We start from the raw sequence: 25,026 nt of genomic DNA on the forward strand, positions 1-25,026 counted from the left end.
TACTCTCTACTAGATGTGGTTTTTATTCAACTCACAGTACATTCTACAGATGCACACGTGTTACATCACCTTAATACAACAGAGTCTTGTAATACCTCCTCTTAAAAATGATGAATTGGTCCTAAAAATATAAAGGAACAAATTTAAAGTCACCAAAACTGTACATTATTAAAAATTCACTTAACACCACATTTGGTTTTCATGTCTTTTTTTTTTCTTTTTTGAAAAAACGTCTTGTCCCTTTAAGTGTAATAAGGAACATCAAAGTTTATTTCCTATCAACGGATCTGAGTTCAGTGTAAGAAACAAGTTTAAATAAAACCTGGACTGTGGAGTCATCCTGTCGCCTTCATAGCACATCAACCATGTCGCGCAACATCGTACATTGGCCCTTATACAGCAAAAACAAAACAAACAAAAAAACAAACAAACAGTAAAAGGAATGTAACTAGGCAATGATATGCCCAGTGCTTCATCATCAGAACTCCTTTGCAACTCTAGTCTTTAAAATGAGAGGATTTGATACCTCACATATAACCACCTTTCGATATTTTCACCTGGTCAGATGAGCTACAAACACTTGATTTTAAATATGGATCAGTCGCTCAGTGGCAGTTTTGAAGCTGCAAGCGCTATCTTGTCTTGAGGAAATTTTATTGGATACAAGAGCAAAATTTCAGTGTGATTCGTGTTCTCCAAACAGACTATTTAACAGGTGCTAAAGCTGCAGGAGCATCCTCTTAGTAGTGACAGAGATCTGGTGTATCTAGCTGATTATTTACTCTAAGCAGGAGGGATAGTGAAATACAAGAGTCTAAGCCCAGACTGACTGACCAACATTAAAAATCCTCCAGTTTAAGAAACCAGTGTCTTTCACACAGCAGCAAAAGGTGGGTATGTGTGTGAAATCATGTGCATGTTCTGTGTGTGTGTGTGTGTGTGTGTTGGTGAAAAGTGTATCTGTGTGCGTGCAAGACTTTAAGTGGAGGTTATACAACGTCTACTTGTGACAGTCCAAGAACAGATTCCTTTTAGTTTAACTGGCCTTTTCATAAATCGTCTAGACATCTCTATAAGGTAATCTGTACACATTCACTACAAGCTATTGCTATTAAATAATCCCAGCTATTGTAATCTTTATATATATTTATATATAGAATATATAATAAAAATATATTGAGCAAAAAAATTACTTCTAGGCATAAGACCACGTTACATTACATTTCCATTGAACAGGTAAGAAATGGTCCAAGCTCTGTGAAGAGTTTTGATCCATTTTGTCGTTGAGCGGTGCTAAGCAGGTCCAGTATGCAGCGGTTAGGCTGCAATAGTGTGATCAGTCCCTGACCTTCAGTATGAGTCTGAGAGCCAAAATACTCAGGGCCTGAGACCGTGTCATCACCCCACAGCAGGGTTGACCAAAGGCCTCGCTACGACATGGGGCTGGTGAAAGGATGTGACAGGAAAATGCAAACAGGAGATGAGGTGCTGAGGTGAAGATGAGGAGACACAAAAGGAGGAAGGAAAAGTGAAGAGAGACATGTTCTCACTCTCTGGAATGGGGAATGGGTACAAGTTCAAGCCTGTTCAGCTGTGGGCCTCAAAAAGATTCGGCCAGTAGAGGAAACAATAACAGACAAATAGCCAAAATCTATACATATATACCTATACATGAGAGAATACACATGGCTGGAAGAACCTCCAGACAGTCTTAGCAGTAATGGAGAGTGTGTGACTGGGACGGTGAAAGCACCAACAGTCTACAGCCCCACCATCAGGGGGAACGTCGTAGGCTCCTATTTGTCCTTATTTGAGTAGAACTCTGCCCAGCGGCTCTCAAAGAAACGCCTCATGGAGTGTCCGGCCATTCCCACCTCCGACGTGTCCTCATTGAACAGCTCACAGTTGTTGAAGACCAAATGAGCGTCCGCCGCAAACTCCTCACAGCTGCAGTACCTGAGGCAAGGAAACAGGAGAGAGCGGGAAGGCCAATGTTTAAAAGTACCAGAGAGGGACAAATAGGAAAGATTCAGTGGATAACAGGAAAAAGTAGGTGGTGCAATAAAGATATAAAACACAAACAATTATTAATTATAAAGAATACTTTTTTCTTTTAGGTTAGCCGTAAACTTTTCTAGCATTTTTTTGGTTTTTGCGTTTTGATTGGGTACTGGATTTTTTCCTTATTTATGTAATTTTATATTTATATTTTAAAATAGTCATAAAAAGTACATTTTCAGCCTTTTTTCAGGCAAACTGTAACGCAGTGAATCCTGAACTATTGTACCTGGGAGCAAATAAATGAAGTAGTAATTAAATGTGTAGCATGATATGCTCTTACCCTCCCTGTAGCAGTCTCTCTCTCATGGTGAGGAAGTCCATGGGGTTCTTGATGATGCGGCGGTAGCCCGGCACCAGTCGGGGGTTGACAGGCTCAAGGAACGGCCAGGCATCTGCATGAGCCTCCATCTCCATTAGAATGATCCTGGCAGGAAATAAAATAAAAGGATTAACGTGACTCCATCACAAAATAACTGCTGAAACAAATGCTGCCCTACAGACTTAAAATCCTGTTTTTTAACAGTAATAATTTCACACTGCATGTGAATAGCTCATCAGTGACGAGGGTAGGACTCACTCGCAGAAGGTGAGGTCAGGCTGGTTGCGGGTTGTCATGCGTCGGCGTTTCGTGCCACCTCCTTCTCCAGAGTGACGAGAGGATGAGGAAGGTGCCACGACCTCCTTGTTCCGTGTTGCCATGCCAGAACTACGTCGTGTTGTCATCTCATCTTCAGAGCTGTCGTCTTCGTATCTTCTCTTTTTCACCCTGATCCTTGTTTTCGACAAGCGTGGTGATTCATCTTCCTCCTGAGAGACAGAGTGAATAATGAAACAGATTAAGATAATGAGGGACAAATGTAGAACAAATTACCTGGAACTAAACAAATGCTGTAAAAGACTCTTGGATTCATTACGGCCCTAATTTTTCCTGTAACTTTTATTTAATTTGAAGTTGCTCCTTCAGGTCTGGTTCTCACCTTGGCAACACAGGTAGGACAAAACCAATCTCCCTCTGGCACCTGGGTGATTTTGGGCCTGAGGCAATACATGTGACAGCCACGGTCACAGCTGTCACATAGCAACAGGCACTCATCATTGTCTCCCTTCCTGCAAACTTGGCAAGTCTAGAAAAAGAGAAATCACAGGAAAGAAATCCTTATTGTTAAAAGTACGTTAATGAAGTGTCCTCACCAAAACGTAACTACACCAGGGTCCAAGAACAATCGAGCGAGATAAAGTCACTCACCACTTTAGTCACAGATCTCTCCCATGCAATGGCCTTCTCCAGCTGATGTAAACACAGACAGAGCTGGGGAGCGCTGCGACAGCGATCCAGAGCCTGTCGCCATGTTCGCAGTCGAGAGGTGATTTCACTTTCCAGGCTGGAGGGGGAGGAAAATTATTAGACAATAAGGTTAATATATACACTATACTTACATGAGGGACACATGCCAAACCCTGCCTGTTCTCCTCACCTAATGACATCCATGGGATGCTCTTCTCCTGGTGTGGGGGTGAGAGGAGCCAGGCGCATCACTTCAGCTGGGTTCCACAGCGGCTCCTTCAAGTAACGTCTCTCAATGTTTCGCTCAAGGTTAGCCAGTCGCAGCACGGCCAGGTCCAGAGGGTGTGTGGCGATACGAGGCAGGCCAGACCACTCCTTCTTAGTTCGCACAATCCAGTCATCACGTGGGTCAGCGTCATGTTCGTAGTATTGGAGGTCATCCCGTGTGGAGTCTGGATCTGGGATTGTGTAAGGCTTAAAAGTGGGGCAGAGTGAAGACATGGAGAGGTCAAGTATCAGTCACAGCAGTAACACTGCATAATGTATTTTTTCCAAGACTAAAAATTGTGAGGAATGTTTTATAAAGAGTTTTGATGGTTACCTGAAATTCTGCCATTGGAGCCTCTGTGTTAGAGTCAGCATCATTCACTGCGCTTTGAGGAGGAGCCTTGAAGAAACAAAAGTGATTCGGTAACTTTTAAAAACATTTTTCGGATATTTTAACTTCAAGATTGTTACATTAGAAAGACGGCAGGGAATAAGGGGAGAGAAATGGGGCATGACATGCAAAAAAGATTCCCATCTGGCACACACATTTTTTTTTTGAACAATATCTACAAGTTAGTCTGTGTCTTTGCTAATCTCTTAGAGTCCCATTAAAAAAAAAAAAAAACACACATCATTATATTACAGCTTGTAATCATTATTGTTGGATTGTGACATTAGATGACACATAATGATGACACATAAAAAGTGAGGGCATTTCTCACCTTCAGGTGGAGGTCAGCAGCAATGACTCGTTGCTCCAGGTCCTCCACCCACTGCAGGGCGCTGATGTCAGTATCCATGGCCTTCTCCTGCACCTGCCACGGCTGCTGCAGAGCCTCCATCAGCACATCTTTCTCCTCTACCTTCAACTCAAATAGTGGGTCTAGCCAGAAACAACACAAGAACAGTTTAAAGGAGAACACAGCACAGCGGGCGAAACATGCAGAAGGAACTCTCCACTGGAAATACAGAGATTCAGGCACAACAATGTCAAGTATAACAAAATAAATATGACAAGAGTTGAAATAAGATGATCCATTTACTAACAACACTCACCATTGATAGGTTTGGTGCATATCTCAGCTAAACTCTCCATATGTTTGGCCAAATGCTTATGAAGCACCTTCTCCCTGATGCCCCTTGGATGCAGGGCCTGTAAGGTGTTAAACAGTTCCTCTGGATCCTTGATCCACCACCAGCCACGCACCATTGCTGGAAAAGACAGCATTTTTGTACATCAAGTGTCAGGAGTGGGGTTTATAAAACCCAGGACCAGCTCTGAACTGTCTTTTAGTTTAGGGATTCTTGGTATCAGTCAAAACAAATACATCTCTCAGACTGCTTGCTAATAGTCACTACACAACCACTACTTACATGCTGGGATGGGCTTGACCACCAGCTGTGTGAAGTACTGCTGCTCGAGCTCCTGGAACACAGAGTTGGGAGGGCGGCCGCGGCGTTTAGCTGCAGCTCCTCGTGGCCCTCTGCGGGCAGGACTACTGCCTCTGCTGCCTCTCCTCCGCCTGCGAGCTGGCCTGACGGGGGTGGTAGGAGCGGCAGGAGCAGGAGGGATGGGAGCCGGAAGAAGCTGAGGGGGTGGCGGTGGAGCATCAGCAGGAATAGCAGGAGCAGGGGCTGTAGGGGGAACATCCTGTGGTGTTGCTGGGGTCACAGGGTCGGCAGGTGCCAAGCTGGGCAAGAGTGGGTCAGGCTGAGGGATGGGGAGAGATTCTTTATTAATATCCCATACATATTATCTTAAGTGCACTGTTATAGCATAATTAAATGTGTATGTACGATTGTGGTGGGCAAACCTGCATGAGTGGAGCAGCGAGTGCAGGCAGAGTACTCGGGATCTGAGGCAGGAGTTTAGGGGGTGAGCTGGGTGAGGTGGGCATCTGGGGCTCAGTGAGAGAGTTATCATCACACGGTTGTTTGGGAAGCAGATTGAACCACTGTCCCTGTTTCTCTGCCATTTCCTTCACACTCTCCTCTGGGCGATTACCCTCTGGAGCGTCCCCTGCCGCTGAGCACACGCCGTTGGTCACTGCTTCCTGTGATTGGCTGAGCCAGTTCTGGAAAGCAGCCTGTGTGAGGTCTTGTGTGCCGCTGTTCGGTGATCCAGGCCCTTCTTCACCACCAGACCTGACGCTACTTCGCCGCCGCCGCCGGATCTTCGCTGTGCGGAGGTGAAGCTCCACTTCTGGTTTGATTTTTCTGGGGCGACCACGTCCTCTCGGCCTGCTCATGAGGGATGCAGTGCCAGGTAGGGGGTCCTCCTCTGGAGACAAGGCCTGGCCCTGGGCAGGGGTAGCAGAGGAAGGAGAAGAAGGTAGAGTAGAAGGGGGAGTGGTAGGCGTGGGAGTCTCTTCAACTTTGGGCTCCTTTTTGAGGAAGGTGACGGGCACCTCAGCTACAAGGACATCTTCTGAAGCTGCAAGATAGAAATGTGAGGAAAAAGTAGATGAAGATGAACAGACCAAAGGTTTGGAAAGTCATAAAATTTTGATTAACTCTCAGACTTACTCAAGAGCTCTTCTGGCCCCTCGACTAAAACTCCTCCGAGGTGAGGCAAAGCCAAGTATCGACGCCGGTAACGGTCCTGGCCCAGCAATATGGCCCGCATGGAATGAGATGACTGTAGCAGCTTTTTACGGAAAAATGCTTGGCGCTGTGGAGATCCAAAGACAGAAGAATATTTAATAACACAACACAAATGTATAAAGCACCATGTCTGCATAGCATCAGTCTTACCTTGGTTAGCTTATCTATCTGCCTTTCAAGCTCTGGAATGCTGGCGTTGGTAGGACTCTCGCTCTGTAGCAGGAAAGAATTTCAATTAAAATGTAGAAATGATCAGGTTCTCATTCTCAAATACAAAAAAAAAAAAAAAAAAAAAAAAAAAATCACTAGAGCAGATGCATACATCGCTGAGTTTGGGCTCTTCTTTGCGTGCACGACGGTTGCCTCTCTCCAGGACCACACTGTCCTCCAGCCCAAGGTTCTCTTCCTCAGCCACTCTGGCACTGCGCCTCCTCTCCTCAAAACACAGCTCTTCCTCAGAGCGTCCTGTACGACGCGCTAGTGCCGCCTTCAGTCTGGCACGCAGAGAACAAATCAGGATCAACGTGTCATAAAGCTCTGTGTTTTGTCTGATAACAGATCTCAGTAATATATTTAATCATTCTGTATTTAAAGAGACAGAACCATGATCTTACTTGCGCAATTTCCCCTCAATGATCCACTTGTTTTTTCTGTAGGTTGTCATGTTTTCCAATGTGTTGTCAATGTCACTGAAATAAAAAAATAAAATGCATACATTAATAAAGTAACAGAAATGAGGGAGTAGGTTCGAGAGTGGCCTTAGAATAAATAATTAGTTCTTGGTCTAACCTTGTCACAATGTTACTGCTGTTAAGCTCTTCCACCAGGAAACCCAGGATGGCTGCTTTGATGTCAGGAGGCAGGGCATGAAATGTTTTGGTCCTCAGTGTGTTGCACACCTCTGTCTCATAACCGTGAGATTCCAAAAAGATGCGAAGTACTTCTGAGACTGTGCTGCGGCTCAGCTCTAACTCCACCAGCTTTTCCCCAAGGATCTTTACAGACTGAAGGTTGGAACGGAAAGTTAGACAGGGAAATGTTCAGGAATTTCATTAATGAAGAAAATGCTCATGGGGCTGCAGAATTATTTTCAGTATCGATTAATGCAGTTCAAGATGACATCTTCAAATTGCTTGTTTTGACCCAAAGATAATCATATCTACTATCACGTACAAAGAAAAGCAGCAGATCTTCACACTGGAAACACTGAAAGAAGTGAATGTTTGTTACATTCCTTGAAAAAAATGACTTAGCTGATTCATCCACTGACCATTTAAGCTCTCTTCACACACCTGATAATATGACGGCAGGCCTGGATCATGGAGTGCAGCCTCCACCAGCTTGATCAGCAAGTCCTGCACTTCTCCTTGGCTGTCTCCCAGGCCTAGGAGGCCCTCCTGTAGGGTGGCAAGGCTGGGGATGTCCTTGGGTATATCGAGACCAATCAACTTTCCATAGCCGTGCAGGAATTCAACCACAGCCAGGCAGTGTGCAAAGGCTGTGCCGGAAAGAACCACTCCAGGGATACGGGACAGCTCTGGCAAGGGCTGGTGGAGACAAAGTTCCAAGGTCATGATCAAACTGACAAAATCTCCACAATCTCAGTTTTAACAATCAAGATCTGAACAGATTGGCTTTCAATTAAAACTCACCTTGTGGTCAGTAAGACACATGTCCTCCGTAGGCTTCTTCAGCTCTTCTGCGATCAACTGCTGCCTCTTTCGCTCCTCCAGACGTCTCTGGGCCTGCGCTCTCCTCTCTGCTGCCCTCTTAGCTGAGAGAGCAGCCTGAGCTGCCGCCTCTGCCTCTGCCTGAGCTTTAGCCAGAGCCTTTGCTTTACTCCGAGCCCCCAGCACCCTCTTACCCTGGGCTATCCTCTCCTCATCTGTCTGCCGAATCGGTGCAGCGGCCTCAACCTTGGCTGACCTTCTGCGGCCTGGCTTCTTGGGCTCTGCAGCAGACTCTGAGGCTGGCTGTGAGACCTGTGGGGCAGTCGGGTCGGTTGGTTCAGTCTTAACCTCCTGGCCCTTCGCCTCCTGCTCAAGCTGAAGAAGAAAGAACAGGTGGAGGTTAGGAAGAAGTGGTGCTAAGGGCATTGCTGCTAAGTTTTATGTTTTTTGGTGTGGTATTTTTTTGTACCTTGGCTTTCTTTTTTTCCTCTCTCATCTTCTTAATCTTAGCATCCTCCCTTCTCTTCATTCTTGCCTAAAAAATGAACAGCAGCAACAAAATCACTATGAGATTTGAACAGCGTAACAGATCAAAATTACAAACAGCCTGGACTACATACCTTTCTCTTCATTTTCTTTTTGATTTTTGCAAGTTTCTCCTTTTCCTCCTCTGTTAGAGCTTCTATGAAAAGAATACAAACATTACAAACTTCTTTACGTTATGTGCTGAATGGTCCTAGAGACATGTACATCAAGCCTCATCAAACACACCGTTAGCCATATCAAACACATCCTGATACACCCAGAGCTCCTCAACTCACCCTTGGCCTCAAGCCGCTTCAACAGCTTGGCGTCAACTTTGCTAAGGAGGTCAATCATCTTGGGTTTGGGAGGTCTACCAGGACGGCGGGCCTGTCCTCCCCTCACGCCACGAACTCTGCGGGGTTTCTCTTTATCAGGGTTTGGAGGTCGACCTCGCCGGCCAGTGATGGCCATGATCATAGAGGGAACCTCCTCATTAGCCAAGAGGACCCACTTCATACCCTGTAACATATAGTGGAGAGAAATGAATCCCCATGTTGTCTTCCAAACCACTTAACTGTACAGTAATACATTGAAGTTTATTATCAGGTATAAATAAATAAACAAGCTGAACTTAGGAAAATATACAAACCTCAGGAGTTTCTCTCTCCTCATAGAAGTCTCCAACAGGCATGCGTGGGCTGAAGCTGAAGTGTTCTCTGGTGACCACGCTGTCCGTGTGTCTCTTCAAGTACTGAGCCAAGCAATTAGGAGATGGCAGGACATACGAGAGAGAAACAAAATAATGATCAATGTTTTGACAACCCAGACATCATCTGTTGTATCCGTCATGGAAAGCATTGATTTCAACAGCTTCAAAGACCATTTTGGTTCAGTTTTACCTTGACTATTTCTGGAAACTGCTTCATTCTTCTTCCACAAGGTGTGTAATACCAGGTTTCACCCTTCATGCGGTTCTCAGTTTTCTTCACACGGATCTCCCTCTTCCACCTATGGTTAAGAGAGTTCACTGTTACATTCTTGTCATACAGTAGGTTTGTAGACACCAAAGTGTAGCAAACAAACTAGAGGTGGAGTTATTTACACTGCACACATTTGAAAACTTTTCATAAAGAATACCACTTTATTATTTTCATGTCTGACAGTGTTGACAGTGATTCCTTAACATGTCTTTCATTCACATTTAGAGCCTTAAAAAAGCAGTTACAGGAAATAATTACCCATGCAACAGAGGGAACTGGACCTGGTCCTCCGTCGCCACCCTCCGTCTGTTAGATTCACCTGTAATGAAACCAGGCTGAGCATTAGACTGTTAAACTGTGACATCATGTCTCAACAAAATACCATCACATGACGGGCATCCCCCACCACAAAACTCTCTCAACCTTCTTTATCACCTGCAGTGGAGCTGTCGTCGTCATTTTCATCAACATCTTCAGCAGTCGTTTCAGCATCTTGTTTGGGTGTTTTTGCCACGTCTCCATCTTGGTCTTGTTTCTTGGCCCTTTTCGCCTTCTTGGGTTTATCGAATGCTGTGTTAATAGCTGAAGCATTGGCCAAAACAGCTTCAATTGTGGCTGTAATTGAATCAACTTCTTCTGTGGGAGGCCCAGCCTCTCCAGATACATCTGATGGTTCTTTCACATCCATTTTGAGGGACTTCTTCCTCTTTCTGCCGGCGGCTCCCTCCTCTTCTGTCTTGATTTTCTCCACTTTAGGGGTTCGCACCCGAGGTTTCCGCTGGACCTCCTCAGGAGCTTCAAATAAAAAGGGAAAAAAAAATTTTTTAAATAAAAGCCAATATTTTTTAACATACCATTTTGTTGAAATCAGAATATTGAATACCTGTGGTCTTAATCCACATTGCCTTTGGAGCCCGAGGTTTGCGTGGTTTCCCTGGGGTTTTCAGATGCCCTCCAGCAGCCGGCACAACCTGATCATTTACTGGTTGGAGTGGGTGCACAGCAGGGCTCTCTGCTGGGGTACTGAAGGCAATGAAGTTCTCATCTCTCATCTTGAAACTCGGCAGAGTCATTGCCTCATTAACAGTGGTCTTAATGCTTATCCGTCCAGCTGAGTCTGGTGTGTCATGCCCTCTGGGCTCCCACTCTGCTTCAGCTCCTAATCAAAAGATAAAAGAATGACACAAAATTTGTCAGCATAAATTACAATTACAGGATAATGACATAGGAAAACAGGAAGAGCTGTATAACTTAATTTGGTGACAATGAAAGGAGAAAAAAAGAAATATTTTTATAGAGATAGAGAGAGAGAATCCTGTTAAGATAAATCATTCTACATATCTTAACTAATAATTACTGCTTGTCAACCCACAGTTCCATGATAATGATTTTTAGGACTGTACCTTGACGACCAGGCTGAGACTGCACAAATGAGCGCGAGTTGGACACATCACTTGAGTCAGCAGAGGGCTCTTCCATCTCAGCTGTGTTGTTTAGAGAAGACTCCAGCATGGATTCCCCGGTGATCTGGCAACTGTTCTTGGTCTCTTCTGCCTCAGAGGTCTCCCCCTCTCTGGTGGAATCCAATGTGACATCTCTGGAGTCTTCCACTGAGAAGCTGCTGTCTCTAGTGGTGTAAAAAGCAGTAGATGGTTCCCCTTCAGCGTGGGAGCTGTTGCCAAACTGAGTGGAGTCATCTAGGCATGAGGTGTCACCGTCTAAAGGAGACGTCTTTTCAAAGATGGAGCTGACTTCAATTCTAGAAGGGGTATCACATGCTGAGTTATCAAAACTTTCTTCATCGCCCAGGTGTTCTATCCTCGTGCTGTGAAGCTGCGGGGACTTTCTGAGTGGAGTTTGCTCCACCATGGAGTCCTCTGTCTCACAGGTGTCATTAACAATGCTTTGCATGCAGTGCTTTTCAAAGTCCATACCCTTGGCCTTTTGATCAGAAGCAACTGTGGTCTGCAAAAGTTTCCCTGGAAGATCAGTGAAGGATTTCTGAGAGCAAATTTCAGATTTATGAGTCTCAGTTGCTTCCACCTTCTGTGGTGTCCTTATTGTGCCTGAATCAAGCTGAGTCGGGTGTTCCTCTGGTTTTCCATTTCTTTTATTACTGAACGCTTTCCTCTCCTCGCTATGACCATGGTGTTCTGGCTTGGGAGACGACTGCTTTAGTGCACGAGGAGGAGTGGTGTTAGTTGGATGCTGCTCAGAGTCAGAACTTTGGACCACTCCAGAAGACGTACCCATTGCAGGAGGCAAAGACACCAAGGCAGGAGGGTCGGACACAGGTGCAGTCCTGGAGGCTTGAGTGGTTAGAAGAGGTAGGGTAGACAGAGGTTGGACAGTAGGACTTTCATGGGCTGCTAGGGAGGGTACATTCACCTCTCCTGGTGGTGATGATGCTGTAGAGGCAGTGGAAAGACCAGCAGCAACAGCTGGAGGAGTGTGTGTCTGATACTGGGATGTGGGCACTGGTTCACAAGGTTTACTGCCAACTGAAGGAGTAACTGACGCAGACATGAGAGATGCAGATGTTGATAAATATGAGCCAGGAGGTGTTGAGGTCGAATGTCCAGATATTGGCATAAGGGATGGAACCAGACCAGCTGATGAGGAATTTCCACCCACAGATGAAGTGGCAGTCATCAATTTTGGAGGACCAGGCTTTTCATGCTGAGCTCCGGACTGATCGGGAAAGCAAGATACCTTTGACCCTTGAACCATCTGCTGAAGAGATGAGATGGGTGCAGACACTGAGGGAGAAGACGTGGACTCTGCAGATGGGGAGACAGTTGTACGAGGTCCAGAAGCTGTAGGAGGCAATGCTGACTGATGAGCCACAGACTCCAAAGAAGAAGAGACTGGAGGGACCAAGGGAACTGCAGCAGGTCTAGACTCACTATTAGCTGAAGGTAGAGGTGTCGACTTTAAAGGTGATGTCAGCAGGGAGGAGGAAGAGGGCCCCGCTGACAGATGCTTGGATCCAGCAGGGGATATTTCAGTGGCAGCAGAGGGGGGAGGTCTGAGGCCTTGCACCATTAGGGAAGGTGAAGAAAGCCCGGGAGCAGCTGCTGCAGATGGAGCAGAGGATACGCTGGGGGGTGCTGAGATTTGTGGTGGAGTAGATTCTACATCAGGAGATGAAACAATCGGCGGCCCAGGGGCAGAGATGGGCGATCCAGAGGCAGCAGGGGCGGCAGAGGCCTTGGTTAGAGACACTGACACTGCTGTGGGTGATGGAGACACAGAGAGCTGAGATGACACAAACTGGGGAGTTGGATTAACGGCTGCATCTCTGACAGGAGAAGCCATCTCTGGACACGGAGCTGCTGGCTGGTCAGAGAGCTGTCGATAATCACTTGTAGTTCCCACATGAGCCGCAGAAGGTTTGGACTGGTAACCTTCGGTTTTGGGTAGCCTCTGGGCAGGAGGGGCCCTTTCACTGCCATTATAGCTTGCGTCTACTTCCTTGACAGCTTCCCTCGTATGCCCTGAAAGGGAATAAACAAAATAATCAATACTATGGTATCTTCAGAGGGTATTGTATACTGAAGCACATGATGTTCACTTATATAATTAATTCTGATATAGAAATAGTCATGATGTACAGACAAACATGTTCAGCTGGCATTAGCTATCCCTAGCAAAAAAGTGACAGTTTATTGCCAAAGGTTGCACAAACACTGCAACACACAGTCAAACAGTGGCATCTGCTGGTTAAATCTTAGCACTATCCCACTATTTAGCAGTTAGACTGAACCAGCAGCTTCATTAATGTACAGCGTATAACTGGTAGGGCTGCAAACAGAAATTATTTTCATGAACTACTAATCTGCCAATTCTTGATTAATGGTTTAGTCTATAAAATGTCATAGATATCACAATTCCCCAGAGCCAAAACTTACTAACACAGTCAAATGCCTTGTTTTGTCTCACCGAAACAGTAAAACCCAGTAATACTCAGTTCACTACCATGTTATTAAAAAAACTGCAGATCTCCACCCTGGAGGAAGCAGGAGGGGCAAATGTTTATCATTTCTGTCAATCAACTACTCGATTAATCAGCGAACTCGTGCAGACAGCCAACCTCAAAACAAGAAAATATGCCCAGTTGGGTTGTAATCAGTTAGTTGTTTTTAAGCTAAATAATAACAATAGAACTTTGCACAGATGCCATATGAAACTCTAAAGCAAACAGCGAGTGCCATGTCAAGCTATGTAAAGTTTGGCCAAAGAGGAAGGCTAAATGTGTATCACTCAGCTGGTGGCATTAAGGGAAGGAGGAAATGTAAGTATCAGAGACGCAGTTAGATTTATGAGGAAATAAAAAGTAGGTAGCTCGCTAGCCACCAGAGTGCAGTACTGTCAAAAAGTAGAGCTAAACTATTTAAGACACAGCTGTAATAGTAATAACATTCTGTGGAAACACATGATCAAATAACCCCAAAAAAACATTCTACAAAAACATTCAATGTAAAGTGGTCACCTTGCATGGCAGAAGACATTCCCACATTGCCATCCCTACTGTGGCTCTTGGGTGATCCACTATCCTGCACCGTTGAGGGTGACATCATTGGTGCACCGGTGATCCCCACAGGGAGAGGGCTGCCAGTGCCCCCCCTGCCTAAACTGTGGTGCTGAGGGCTGCCACGCGGAGGAGTAAAATTCTGGGCCGCAGGGGGCATCATCTGAGCCTGGCCTTGAGGCTGCGACTGCTGCGGTGGCTGCTGCTGGGGAGATGGTAGGGTCGGGTGCTGGGACTGATGCTGGTAGTAGGGCATCCCATTAGGCATCATGCCATAATGCTGTGGTTGCTGGTGCTGCTGGTGATGGTGGTGTGGGTGGCGGTGGGAGTGAAGGTGCTGCTGTGACGGTTGATGTGGGGGAGGCTGTAAGGACTGCTGCTGGTGATGCTGTGACGGTGTAATCCCAGGATGTGCCTGACTCTGGTAGGTCCCATACATACTGTGGGAATTATAACCAATTTGCTGTGGGCCTGGGTTACTCCTGTTCCAGTACTGACTTCCAGTAAGAGGCATGTTAGGTGGGCCTGCCACAGGGGGCTGGTGGGAGCTTTCAATGCCCCCATTCAGTTGGTACTGTCCATGACCCTGGAAGTGGTGCTGTGACTGAGGCTGAACCATCCCAGGTGAAGGCTGCTTCTGGTGCAGCCCGTGCCCAGGAGAGGTGCCCATGGCTGGACCATACTGAGGGTGCCCCCTCCACAAGTAGTCATAGCCCATGCTGCTCTGTTGGTGGTTGCTCATGTGTGGGTAAGCAGCTGTTGTTGGGTGGGAACCAGGCACACCAGACCCGTGTACAGTAGTGGCGCCATTCACATTCATCTCGCCATTCATATCTGTTAGACACAAGAGCATTAGTCAGGTTAAGAAGGTTACGGTTTGCATTAGTAAAACATGAACTATCATTTGAAAGAATGAAGGTGGTGAAGTCTGGCTCTATAAAGTAGATTCACTTTTCACAATAAGGCTCCCTTTATTCAGCATTCTGATACGGGAAAGAATGAAAATCCTTACTCTTCCCCTGCTGAGGAAAACTCATGGAGGACCCGTTAGTATAAAGAGAATCCCCTGAGGAGAGTTTCAGTCCTGAGTTTGCTGAGGAGTGGGTGCCATAGTTGAAATGATTATTTGACTCCATCTGAAAAACAAAACGAACAGAAATTAAAAATAAATAAATACACAAATGTACTCTCCAATATTCAGGGCTGTTCTTCAATCGCTCACGATGCATGTACACGCTCTCGTCGCCACATGAATCACAAAATTATTATTTATTTCATTCTTCGTTTATTTTCTTGCAGTTTTGAAGACGACTCGAGGCTACGTAATACGTCCAATCTCCCCCGAGAAATGCCTATCTAAAACGATTTTGCCAGCTGCAGCTTATGACAGCACCATTTCGCTCCGACAGCCGTCAAAATGTCGCAGGCAGCGGCGGCTGACTCCAGGCCCCATCGAGCCTCAATGGACAACCGGGATATTACGATAAAAGCTCATCATCGCCGCTGATGAGGCGCTGCTAACATGAGCGCAGCCTCCTCAATCTACCGTGATCAACGCACGGCCCGGGCAGCCAAGACCCGGCGGCCTAACAATGGAGGGATTAGCGAGGATAGTTACAGCCGCTCCGAGGCCCGAGGAACTGTTACCACACGGCGCTCACTGTTTAACACTTCCATATCCTCGTACCACAAAGTAGCCATCTATGGATACTTGATTTCCTAATTCAACCAGGAAGGCCGTTGCGAAAGCTGGCGACGCGTTAGCTAATTCGCGCTAGCCGTGCTGTCAAACAAACAATTCACTTTAAAGAGCTGCTGGTCGCCCCTGCCAGCAACCGATACTGTTAATGTTACATATAACCCGTTCAGAGGTTGGACGGGCGGTTTAGTTCAGTGTGAAACACCAGACGCAAAATATTCCCCGCTTCAGTTCCAAGGTTATTTAGCTAAAGCATCACAATAGAAACCAGCTAACACACGCTAGCTAGAGAGCTAACTGGTAGCATCCTTAACGTTTACCCGGAGTGAGAACGGCACTTAAAGCTGCGATGTTAGCCGATAGCCGGCCAGCAGGTACCGCAACCACGCTGGTGTGGATCCATGATTCCCATCAGCAACGGAGAGCGCCGTGAGTGGAAATAAATATCAACCGGTTTGCTTGGGAGTGAATGACGTTAACTCGCTCCGGCTCGCTTATTAACAGATGGAGGCGTGCTGCCTTTTGTTCAGGGGCTAACGTTAGCTAGCAGCCAGATGAAGTTACATTGTTTACGCTACACGCACACAGACAATTTTTTTTGCAGAGCATCATCCTCCCACACCGCCACCATCAAAAGTTTCGCGTATATTTTACGTAAAGCTGTCCAACCTTTCAGTCCTTGGGTCTCGAAGGCGCAGAAGCTCGTAAAACCTTCGTCTTAACGAATATGCGGTGTGAAGATGGCACAGCGATAAATAATAAACAACTATATCCCTAACCTTTGGGTTTTAAATTAGCAAACATGGCTGGTGTGGTCCAGTGCAGCCATGATCACAGAACAGCCCGAGCAGTGTAAATCCCCCAACAATAACCACCGACACATCCGGTCACATTTCTTCATGACACTTCACAAGAAAACACCCCAAAAAATAATGAAAAGAATAATATTTAATTATTTTATTTTCATTGATAAAAAAAAAAAAAAAAAAAACAGGTTTGGAGTTACTAGTTAAAGTATCCTCAGCAAAATGTTCTTAAAGTGTCAGAAGTAAAATTAGTCATTATGCAGGAGGAATGGCCCCTGGCCCCCTATTATACAGCCTTATGCCAAAGTTTGGGCACCACTGGGCAAATCGCATTTATATAGTTTAGAAAAGAAAAATGAACAGTAACTGTGACATTAATGGACACCATTAAGTCAGTTCTTCGCAACCCCTTCTTTGGCAGATATTTTGCTATTACAGTCTAAGGTTCCTAGGACATTTTTAGGCTGTCTGCCACACAGCATGTTTCTCTCCACAGATTTCCAGTGAGGGCCAGTCCAAAAGCTTCACTTGGTGTTAATTGAAATAATTCATTTTGGATATTATCCTGTTATAGAAGCCCGCTGCCTCTTTTCAGTTTTACTTTTGTGACTGATTGCATGGCAGCATCCAGGATTTACCTGAGTTTAGTGGAATCAATTCTTTCCACTGCTGTGCCACTGGCTGCCACACACGGACATCTCCAGCCCAGTGCTTAACAGCTGGAGATGTACCACAGCCACAGTCACGGTTTGATTTTATTCTGTATTTTGAGTTCATAATCAACAAATAAATGATTTATTGTTAAAGTCACTTATATAAAGTAGTTAAATTAGCCCCACTTTTACAAGCTGCAACTTTTAATTGGTTCTTACACATTGATGCATTAATAATTATTATCTACTAATAATATTCCTTGTATGTGGAAACATACTTGGTAATAAAACTGATTCTGATGAAATATATTATACAGTTATTCCAAAACGAACCATTCTACATAATGAGTATTTTAAGTGTTTTGATGCCAATATTTCGTTACTTTTACTTAAGTAAAATTTTGAATGCAGAACTACTTTCTACTTCTTCCACCGTGGTTAAACAGTGACTACACAAACTGATTCATAGCCAGAGTTAATATTGATTTGAGTGTTTTGCTATAGGTCTGTATAATGCATACTGTTCTTAAATTGACTGATCACACAGGTGTAAGAAGCATTATTTTAAAATGAGTCAATCTGACTAGGTCAGACAGTCAATAATGACGCAGCTTTTCATGCAAGCCGACAGACAATATCTAATGATAATCTAAGTCAGTCATCCTCTTACAGCTTCAAAATGACTGTGCTTTTATTTTAATCTGCTTTAGGCTGTCGACAGGAAACTGATGTTGCTTATTACAGTCACCTTCTCGGGAAATGACAGTGAGGAAATCAGGCCCAAAGAGGAAGTATGCTAATATTCTGGGCCGAGGAGCCTGTAGGTTTCTGGGTCCTAACGCCCAAAAATGCAGGCTTTACCACAAAATCATACTTGAGTAAAAGTACTGCATTATGAGTAAGATTACTTCTATTAAATACTACAAAGATTACTGCTTTGAAACTACCCTCAAGCTTGGACAACATGAATGAGTCAGTACTGTGTCCGTAAAACCATTTCATGATAAATGTGCCACAGCAATATCATCAGTTCCTGTGCAATAGTGATGTCTCTAAAGGTCTAAGTCTTCAAGTTTTCTGAAGTATTACAAGCATAACTGTCGTTAAAACACATGATACAAAGTACATTAAGTGGCCCCTTCATGAGGAACACCTCTGTAATAAACCATACCAGACAGGTTAACCCTCCCTGGTCACGATCCTTCTTTTGACAGAGTCACATTTTATATCTAGGAGCAAATGAATAAAACACAAGTCAAGTTTCCTTTACAAAAAAGGCATTAAAATGATTCTTAAACAGTTTATTAGAAAGATGTAGACAATAAAAAAAGAATTTCCACTGTAATTCAACATTACTTGTCTCCCCTTACATTTTATTGACAGTGCAAATATAATTTGGTCATTACACGTCGCCGTATCGGTCCGACACGTCCCCAACAAGGGAGGATCTGTTCTAGATGACGGAAAGAACCTGGAGGATAGCAACAAACCATATGATGCTGAGGCCCGACCAAGCTTCAAGCCTCTGTCAGCTGCAAAACATTTCACCTTGCTTCTGCCGTCTAACATGAGTGTGCATGTTAGGTGGGTATGCAGGGAGGAACTGTTAAGATACTAAATATATGGAATTCATTCAGATTACCAAAGGAGGTGATCACTGGGAAGATGCAAATGTTTCTGCAATGATTTCAGATTATTCCAATTATACAAACATTAAACAAGAAGTAAAGGGAAACATGTAAGCTGGAAGGTTAAGCTACAGAAACAAAGACTGGCTTCCTGGATGTCTAATTCACAGCACATGGAAGGCTTTGGAGGAACCCAATCAGTAAATGCATCTACTTCTCCTGATGTACATAGCTAGTGTTTTCTTAAATCATGGGAGAAACTACACTGGTTGACTAACTTAAAACCACAACATTGGGAACGGGTGGGCCGTATCATTTTAAACCACAATTCATTTGAAAACAGATTGTAAATCTTTTAACACGTATTGCTCAGCTGAGGACAACTATACAGCTTTTCCAACAAATAATGTGTGCTTAGTTGTAATATTTAACAGTAAAACAAGATACCCAAAAGGTGCAGTACAGCAAATGGAAGTGGAGATAGCTGCTCTGTACAATACCATGCATATCAACCTTCAGTGGACTGATCAGTCGAGACTTTGGAGCTGAGGCTATGGATTTAAATATGACTACTGACTCATATGTACAGTTGTTTGTCACTGCCTTCAATTTCATGATATACATTTGTTAAGATTCCTCTTGCCCTCTGTTCTTCCACCTTCTTTCCAGAGTCTTACAGTCTTCTATTCCAAATCTGGCATTTCTGAAAGTAAAATAAAGCAGAGGGTACTTTCAGCCTTCTGTCCAAAGAAGCACTCATTACCAAAAATTTCAACTTTTTTTTTGTTAATTGTGGTTCAAAAGGCTTATGAACACTTACTCTCATCATCGCTATCTGCAGAATCATCCTAGAAAGACGAAAGGTACAAGATTAGGTTGAAAAATGTTACACACCATCTTCTGCCACAATGGTTCAACAAGAATTTACCACAAGAAGTAGTAATTTTTATTTGTGTGTGTATGTATGTATGTATGTATGTATATATATATATATATATATATATATATAGGGAAAAAAAGAGATTCTTACATCATCTGCACCGTCTAGATCAGGTAGGTCATCCTCACCTCCCATGTTGTTCATCATCTGTAATATTACACCAATATTGTTAAAGCCTTGTCATTTACTTTTCTTAAATAGAGAAACATTGACTCTTTTACATATTCCTCAGTTGGGGCTCATAAGTCAACAGTCTTATTTGTTAAGTTGGCACACTAAACGATTCAAATACTATTGGAATCACAAGACAGGTTTGACTACGGTGAACAATTTTTCCTCTTTGCAGAACTGTCTAGTTGAATTTTCCCACATCACCTAATAAGGAGAACAACTGGTCAACACCAGTGTGTGGGGATGCACCAATCTTACTTTTTGTCTCAGTACCATTCACACAAGCCTTTCAGAGATTTCGGGCCTTGTCGATATGTAAATTGTGAGTTTGTAGGATGGCCCTGCCTGTAATGCTGACTGACTGTATTAAAGCTAATACAATAATTTGAAAAATCTCTTCATTAGGTTTAACAGAAATCCCTTCAAAGTAATTATGAATTATTTAATCCCTACTTATCAAAGTGCTTACATCTGAGAATTGATCGAAGTTGCCCATCTCCTCATCCGAGTCGTCTTCCCAGTCTTTCCAGTTGTTGAAGTCGACACTGAGCCAACTCAGCTGTGAAAAAAAAAAAAAACAACCCAATTCTAATTATTTTAATGCTATGCATAAATTAACTGCATCTTACACTCTGTCTTTTACATTTAATAACTGTTTGTCTGTGTATTACTGACCTTAGCCTTCTCTTTTGTTAGCCTCGGCCACGCCTTCCCTGGCTGTGCTTTTCGTAAATAGCACAACACTGAACGATCTGTACGTTTGTGTTTGGATTCCTGCATTGAAGTGGAAAGGAATAGAGCAGTGCCTAATCAATTTCCAGCTACAATTGCATAATTCCATCTGCAATACTGTGTGAATGTTCGGAAGCAATTTTTAGTCAAAGCAATGATTCAGATTCAGTGTAACTTACATTTTCGTCAATAGCTTCAAAAAGGTCTATTTCATTCTCATGTTTGACATTGCCAGTTCCTCCAAGACAACTGTGGAGAAAACAAAAACAACTTGTTTTGGGGGAAAATAAAACAGATGTGTTAAGTGCAGATTACAAGACTTTAGAATTCTCACATTACTGTGTTATTCGCACCACAAGATTACGTTACTTGGAGAAATCCACACGTGAGAAAACTGAAAACATTTGAGAAGTGAAATAAAACTAAATCTGCAACTGCTGTTTTGTTTTTTTATTGTGTTACAGCATTTACATGTGCCATACTCTGTCACTCTATCCCCTTTATGAAGCCTATTTTACACTTTCTATTGCATTAATAAAATAATTAATAGATGTCTGCAGCACTCCTTTAATTTGGCTTTGTGTGTGTGTGTGTGTGTGTGTGTGTGTGTGTATCTGCATCCAGAAATTCAAGCACATCCTGATTTGGGCTACCATAAAATTAGACGTGTTTGACAACGCCATGAAGACGGGTCTCAGAGCCACTTGAGCTAGAAGGCCTGTTGTGACGGATAAGAACGCAGACTCTGTGCCAACTTGAGGGTTTTTGTCCCAGAAGTCTGACTGGGACAGGCAAATCATGGCAACAGTTTTGTAGTCTACAATAAACTTTACTCACCAAAATAGTGTCTGAGGGTGGAAGTGACAACAACACATTTAACAAGAAACTGATATTAAATAAATTTTTCTGTTTTAGAGCCAACACAAGGAAACATACCTGAAACCACACTTTGTTTTATCAAAATTGATTTTAACATCTTTGCTGTCTGCTACACAGAACTCTATAACAACGGAGTCCCTCCTATCGTACCACTTAGCAGTTGCTGGTTGCCTGTGAAAAGACAGAAAACACCAAAAATAAAATATCAACACATGTAAATAGTCTGTTACACAAAACTTAAGGCCAAGTTGCTTTCAAGACAAACTGAGTATCCAATTGTAATTCACTTACAGCACTGGCTTTGTACAGAGCTTTAAAGAATGTCAATCCGGACTAAACTTCTCTTTCTTATTTGTTGTTTAAAAAAAAAAAAAAAAAAAAAAAAAAAGTAGAGCTAATTAGATCTACAACGTGCATAAAAATACATCAGTGCTGTTGATAGGTAAGCAAGTCTTCAGGCACAACAGCCTGCCATCGAAAACCCCATGTATCAGGTTGTCTCACAGCATCCAGTTACACATAGTGCTACTGTATCAATAAGCCTTGAAAGTGAAACATCTCCGTGCACTCACAAATGGCAAGTCAAATTAACAAGATGTTTTGGATTAGGTCAGCTAAAGTTTTCCTATATTCAAGTCAAATCAAATTTATTTAAATAGTGCCAAATCGTAACAGAGGTTATCTCAGGGCACGTTCCATATAGAGCCAGTCTGGACCTTACACTTTACAATATTATAATATACAATACACGGTATTACATATTACCCATATTACTGTAGTCGATTAAGTCGATTGTTCCTTTTTTTCAGCTTCTCACTTGTGAGGATTTACATCTTTATTCTAGATAATTTCAGTTTTTTTCAGGTCTTGGCCTATTGACTGGGGCAAGGAAGCAATTGGATGACATCACCTTAGCCTAAGCAATCAACTAATTGATCAAGAAACTACTCCGCATATTAATCAATGAAAATTGATTGATTGTCCCACCCCTAATCCTTTTCTAATCATGTGCAATTCAAATCGACAGACTAAAAGCCAAAGATATTCAGCTTTCTGTCATGCATGAAAAAAAAAATATATATATATATAAAAAAAAAAGTTTTTATGAGAGGTGGGCACAGCCAATGTTTAGCATGTTTACTTAAAAAAACTAAAACAATTAAAATTATTTACTTTTCACGATTAAAACTATCAAAGTAGTTGCTAATGTATTTTCTGTTGATCTACTAATCGATTGATAGACTCATCGTTGCAGCTCTATCCATTCGTATGCTAGGGTCAGTGATCAGTCTAACTTTACAGGTGCAGCTGCATGACGCGAAGGAACAGGGAAGAGTCCATGATCTTTTCTACCCAACTAGAAACTAAGACAAAGTATTAAATAATAATGAGACAGCTCCTCCAATATGCAGACTTAATGATAGGTAGCTCACTGAGAAGTCGACTTCCAGTAGTTACGCTTATAGTTACAACGCAGCATTAACGACTCATTAACCTGTTTATTGATAAGTGTGGAATTTTTTTTTTTAAATGTAGATAAGAGCAATTTAGTCAACTGCATATTTATGGCTGCCCTATTCCTTTTAGCATTGCACCGATGGTCTCATTAGCTAAATCCTCTTACAAATCATCATGGACCAATATGAGGCAAGCATTATACACAAAGGTTGACTAAGCGTTGCTCTCTCTCTTCACAACTTTGCAATTAAGTCGCTAACAATTGATAGTTTTAGCTTTAGTTTTAGCTTTATTGTTAACATTCCTGTTTTTAATTTTAAACGGCGATATCGTGACTTCTGACACAGACCTGGTGCTAACCTAATGATCAATGAATACTCTGCTAGCCAAGCTAACAACGCTTACGGTAGCCGCTACGTTAGTGAAGCCATGCAGTACACCTGACTCATAACAAAGGCAGAAGTAGCCGTCTTTACACCTAATGCTGCAAACTAGGGTCTGTTATAGTAATTGCCGTGGTGATCTGTTTTTTTTAACCCGGTCCCCCAGGTAGCAAGTTACCGCTAGCTTACAGTTCACTGAGGCCAGGCCAACCTCCCGCCTTTGCGAAAGCACGTTGTCTGACGGCTAACATTAGCTAGCTTGCTAGCTAAGCATGTTGTACTATCACTTTCCCTCCGTTGTATCGTCGTGTTAACTTCCCACCACTTACATGTCTATGCGTGAAGTGAGCTTCTTTTTCGCAGATAAAACAGTCTTGTGAGAAGAATGGAAGTGCCTGGAAAAAGAAGGAAAGCTGCCCACACACAGCCAATGCAAACGCCTCTATCTAGTGCACGGTAATTCTCCGGATCTTCTTACGTATCTCGGGATGAGAATGGCAGTCGTGACGCAGCTGGAGCGTACTAGACGTTTCTAGAGCTTTCAGCCACAGCTGCCGGTGATGTGAGGGAGGCAAACACAAATTTAATGTGATTTTATACGGACTAAGATACCACTCATTACGATCAACTCAAATAACCGTATCCATGGCCAAGATGCTAATTATTATACAATAAAAATTATATTTATTTCTGATTATTTTAATTAAAATTTGCTTTTAAAAGCTCTTGCCAATGTATATGCCATATACCATAACAATAATCAAGATGGACATATTCTGATAAGGCACCATTCGTAATGAGTATATAAGCTGTCTGCTGGTTAATTAACCATTTACTGATTATACTTGTAAATCATTTAGTAAGAAAAACTTTTGGGTTACCAGATTGTGGAAAAATCTTCTCCAGCATGACACCTATGTGGTTTATATCTGAACTGTCAAAAATTAAAAATATATTAATCATAAAAAATGCATTAATTAAAGCTAATGAAGCCTCTATAAATGGTGCCTTAACAGAAGGCAGAACCAATAAAATGCATATCATATATGTGTATATTGAAATAAAAACCAATAATCTTATTTGTTAAATGGTAATGCATTGTCTTGTCTTTTCCACTTGTAAGGCTGCTACTAATGATTATTTTCATTATCAGTTATTCTGATGATTTTCTGAATTCATCATTTGGTGTAAAAATGTCAGGAAAGAGTAAAAACTGGCAGAAGTAGCCTAATAACTGTGCAGAAATAAAAATAATAATAATAATAAATAACAATAATAATGACACTAATAAATGCAGTTAATCATTCTCAAGCATTAATCTGAGTGATTCAGACATCAAAACGTGAGTACAAACATTTTTGTCTGTCATTCTTATGTCTTTATTGTCTTTCTGGACATGAGATCCAATACGTTGTAAAAATAAATACAAATGTACTGGTTCATGCATACAATGGGCATTGATTCTATTCCTTTGTTTGTCTACAGTGAATGTGTCCCCTACATACCTTTTCTGTGACACATGCTTGGAATGATAGATTGTGTTGGATGTGGTTTTTCCACAAATAAATTCAGATTATCTTGTAAAAATTCTTAAAATTACATTAAAAAAAATCAATCTATGAATATGTGGGGTATTATATCAATTTAAAAGGCTGAAGTACTAATCACACTCTCTCCTACTTCACATAAAACTCCATTCTATGTGATTGTGTACTGGAGGCTTGCGCCAAGATGCATTTCGGACCATGATTGAT

The 25,026-nt window shown here is 42.8% G+C and overlaps 2 protein-coding genes across 4 annotated transcripts; both read right to left on the bottom strand.

Moving 5' to 3' along the window:
- On the bottom strand, positions 1-16,491 carry baz2a (bromodomain adjacent to zinc finger domain, 2A). 3 transcript variants are annotated; one of them, XM_071476779.1, is made up of 30 exons: positions 16,402-16,491; positions 14,936-15,059; positions 13,885-14,757; positions 10,796-12,889; positions 10,276-10,551; positions 9,828-10,187; positions 9,651-9,711; positions 9,312-9,420; positions 9,062-9,163; positions 8,709-8,931; positions 8,508-8,569; positions 8,357-8,422; positions 7,870-8,262; positions 7,510-7,764; positions 7,007-7,221; positions 6,832-6,906; positions 6,540-6,711; positions 6,368-6,430; positions 6,140-6,284; positions 5,428-6,047; positions 4,988-5,324; positions 4,670-4,825; positions 4,336-4,496; positions 3,948-4,013; positions 3,537-3,820; positions 3,308-3,443; positions 3,039-3,185; positions 2,639-2,868; positions 2,342-2,485; positions 1-1,956 (listed from the first exon to the last, which is right to left on the bottom strand). In XM_071476779.1, exons 2-30 carry the CDS (start codon positions 15,057-15,059, stop codon positions 1,797-1,799), a joined length of 8,109 nt encoding a protein of 2,702 aa, XP_071332880.1. In that variant the 5' UTR covers positions 16,402-16,491; the 3' UTR covers positions 1-1,796. The 3 variants fall into 3 exon arrangements, with proteins under 3 accessions (XP_071332880.1, XP_071332879.1, XP_071332881.1); XM_071476778.1 differs by having other exon boundaries at positions 16,292-16,490; XM_071476780.1 differs by lacking the exon at positions 16,402-16,491 and adding an exon at positions 15,943-16,100.
- Positions 16,492-18,367: 1,876 nt separating this feature from the next.
- Positions 18,368-23,770, bottom strand: ptges3b (prostaglandin E synthase 3b (cytosolic)). The gene is made up of 8 exons (XM_071476785.1): positions 23,602-23,770; positions 21,489-21,602; positions 20,732-20,801; positions 20,496-20,594; positions 20,290-20,379; positions 19,740-19,796; positions 19,530-19,557; positions 18,368-19,412 (listed from the first exon to the last, which is right to left on the bottom strand). Coding segments are annotated over exons 1-8 (480 nt in total). The 5' UTR covers positions 23,604-23,770; the 3' UTR covers positions 18,368-19,392.
- Between the last annotated feature and the right edge of the window lie 1,256 nt (positions 23,771-25,026).

The sequence above is a fragment of the Trachinotus anak genome, unplaced genomic scaffold (genome assembly GCF_046630095.1).
Source record: "Trachinotus anak isolate AG129_WGS33_773 ecotype Australia unplaced genomic scaffold, CSIRO_AGI_Tana_v1 ptg000004l, whole genome shotgun sequence".
NCBI classification, from domain to species: domain Eukaryota; kingdom Metazoa; phylum Chordata; class Actinopteri; order Carangiformes; family Carangidae; genus Trachinotus; species Trachinotus anak.

Coding starts and splice junctions, on each gene's coding strand:
- baz2a (XM_071476779.1), bottom strand. CDS start 15,059: ATGGAGTCAAATAATCATTTCAACTATGGCACCCACTCCTCAGCAAAC. Junction 8,570..8,708: donor GAAGCGGCTTGAGGCCAAGG/GTGAGTTGAGGA, acceptor TTCTTTTCATAG/AAGCTCTAACAGAGGAGGAA. Junction 6,285..6,367: donor AGATAGATAAGCTAACCAAG/GTAAGACTGATG, acceptor GGATCTCCACAG/CGCCAAGCATTTTTCCGTAA.
- ptges3b (XM_071476785.1), bottom strand. Junction 20,802..21,488: donor AAAACAAAGTGTGGTTTCAG/GTATGTTTCCTT, acceptor TTTTCTCCACAG/TTGTCTTGGAGGAACTGGCA. Junction 20,380..20,495: donor TAACAAAAGAGAAGGCTAAG/GTCAGTAATACA, acceptor TTTTTTTCACAG/CTGAGTTGGCTCAGTGTCGA.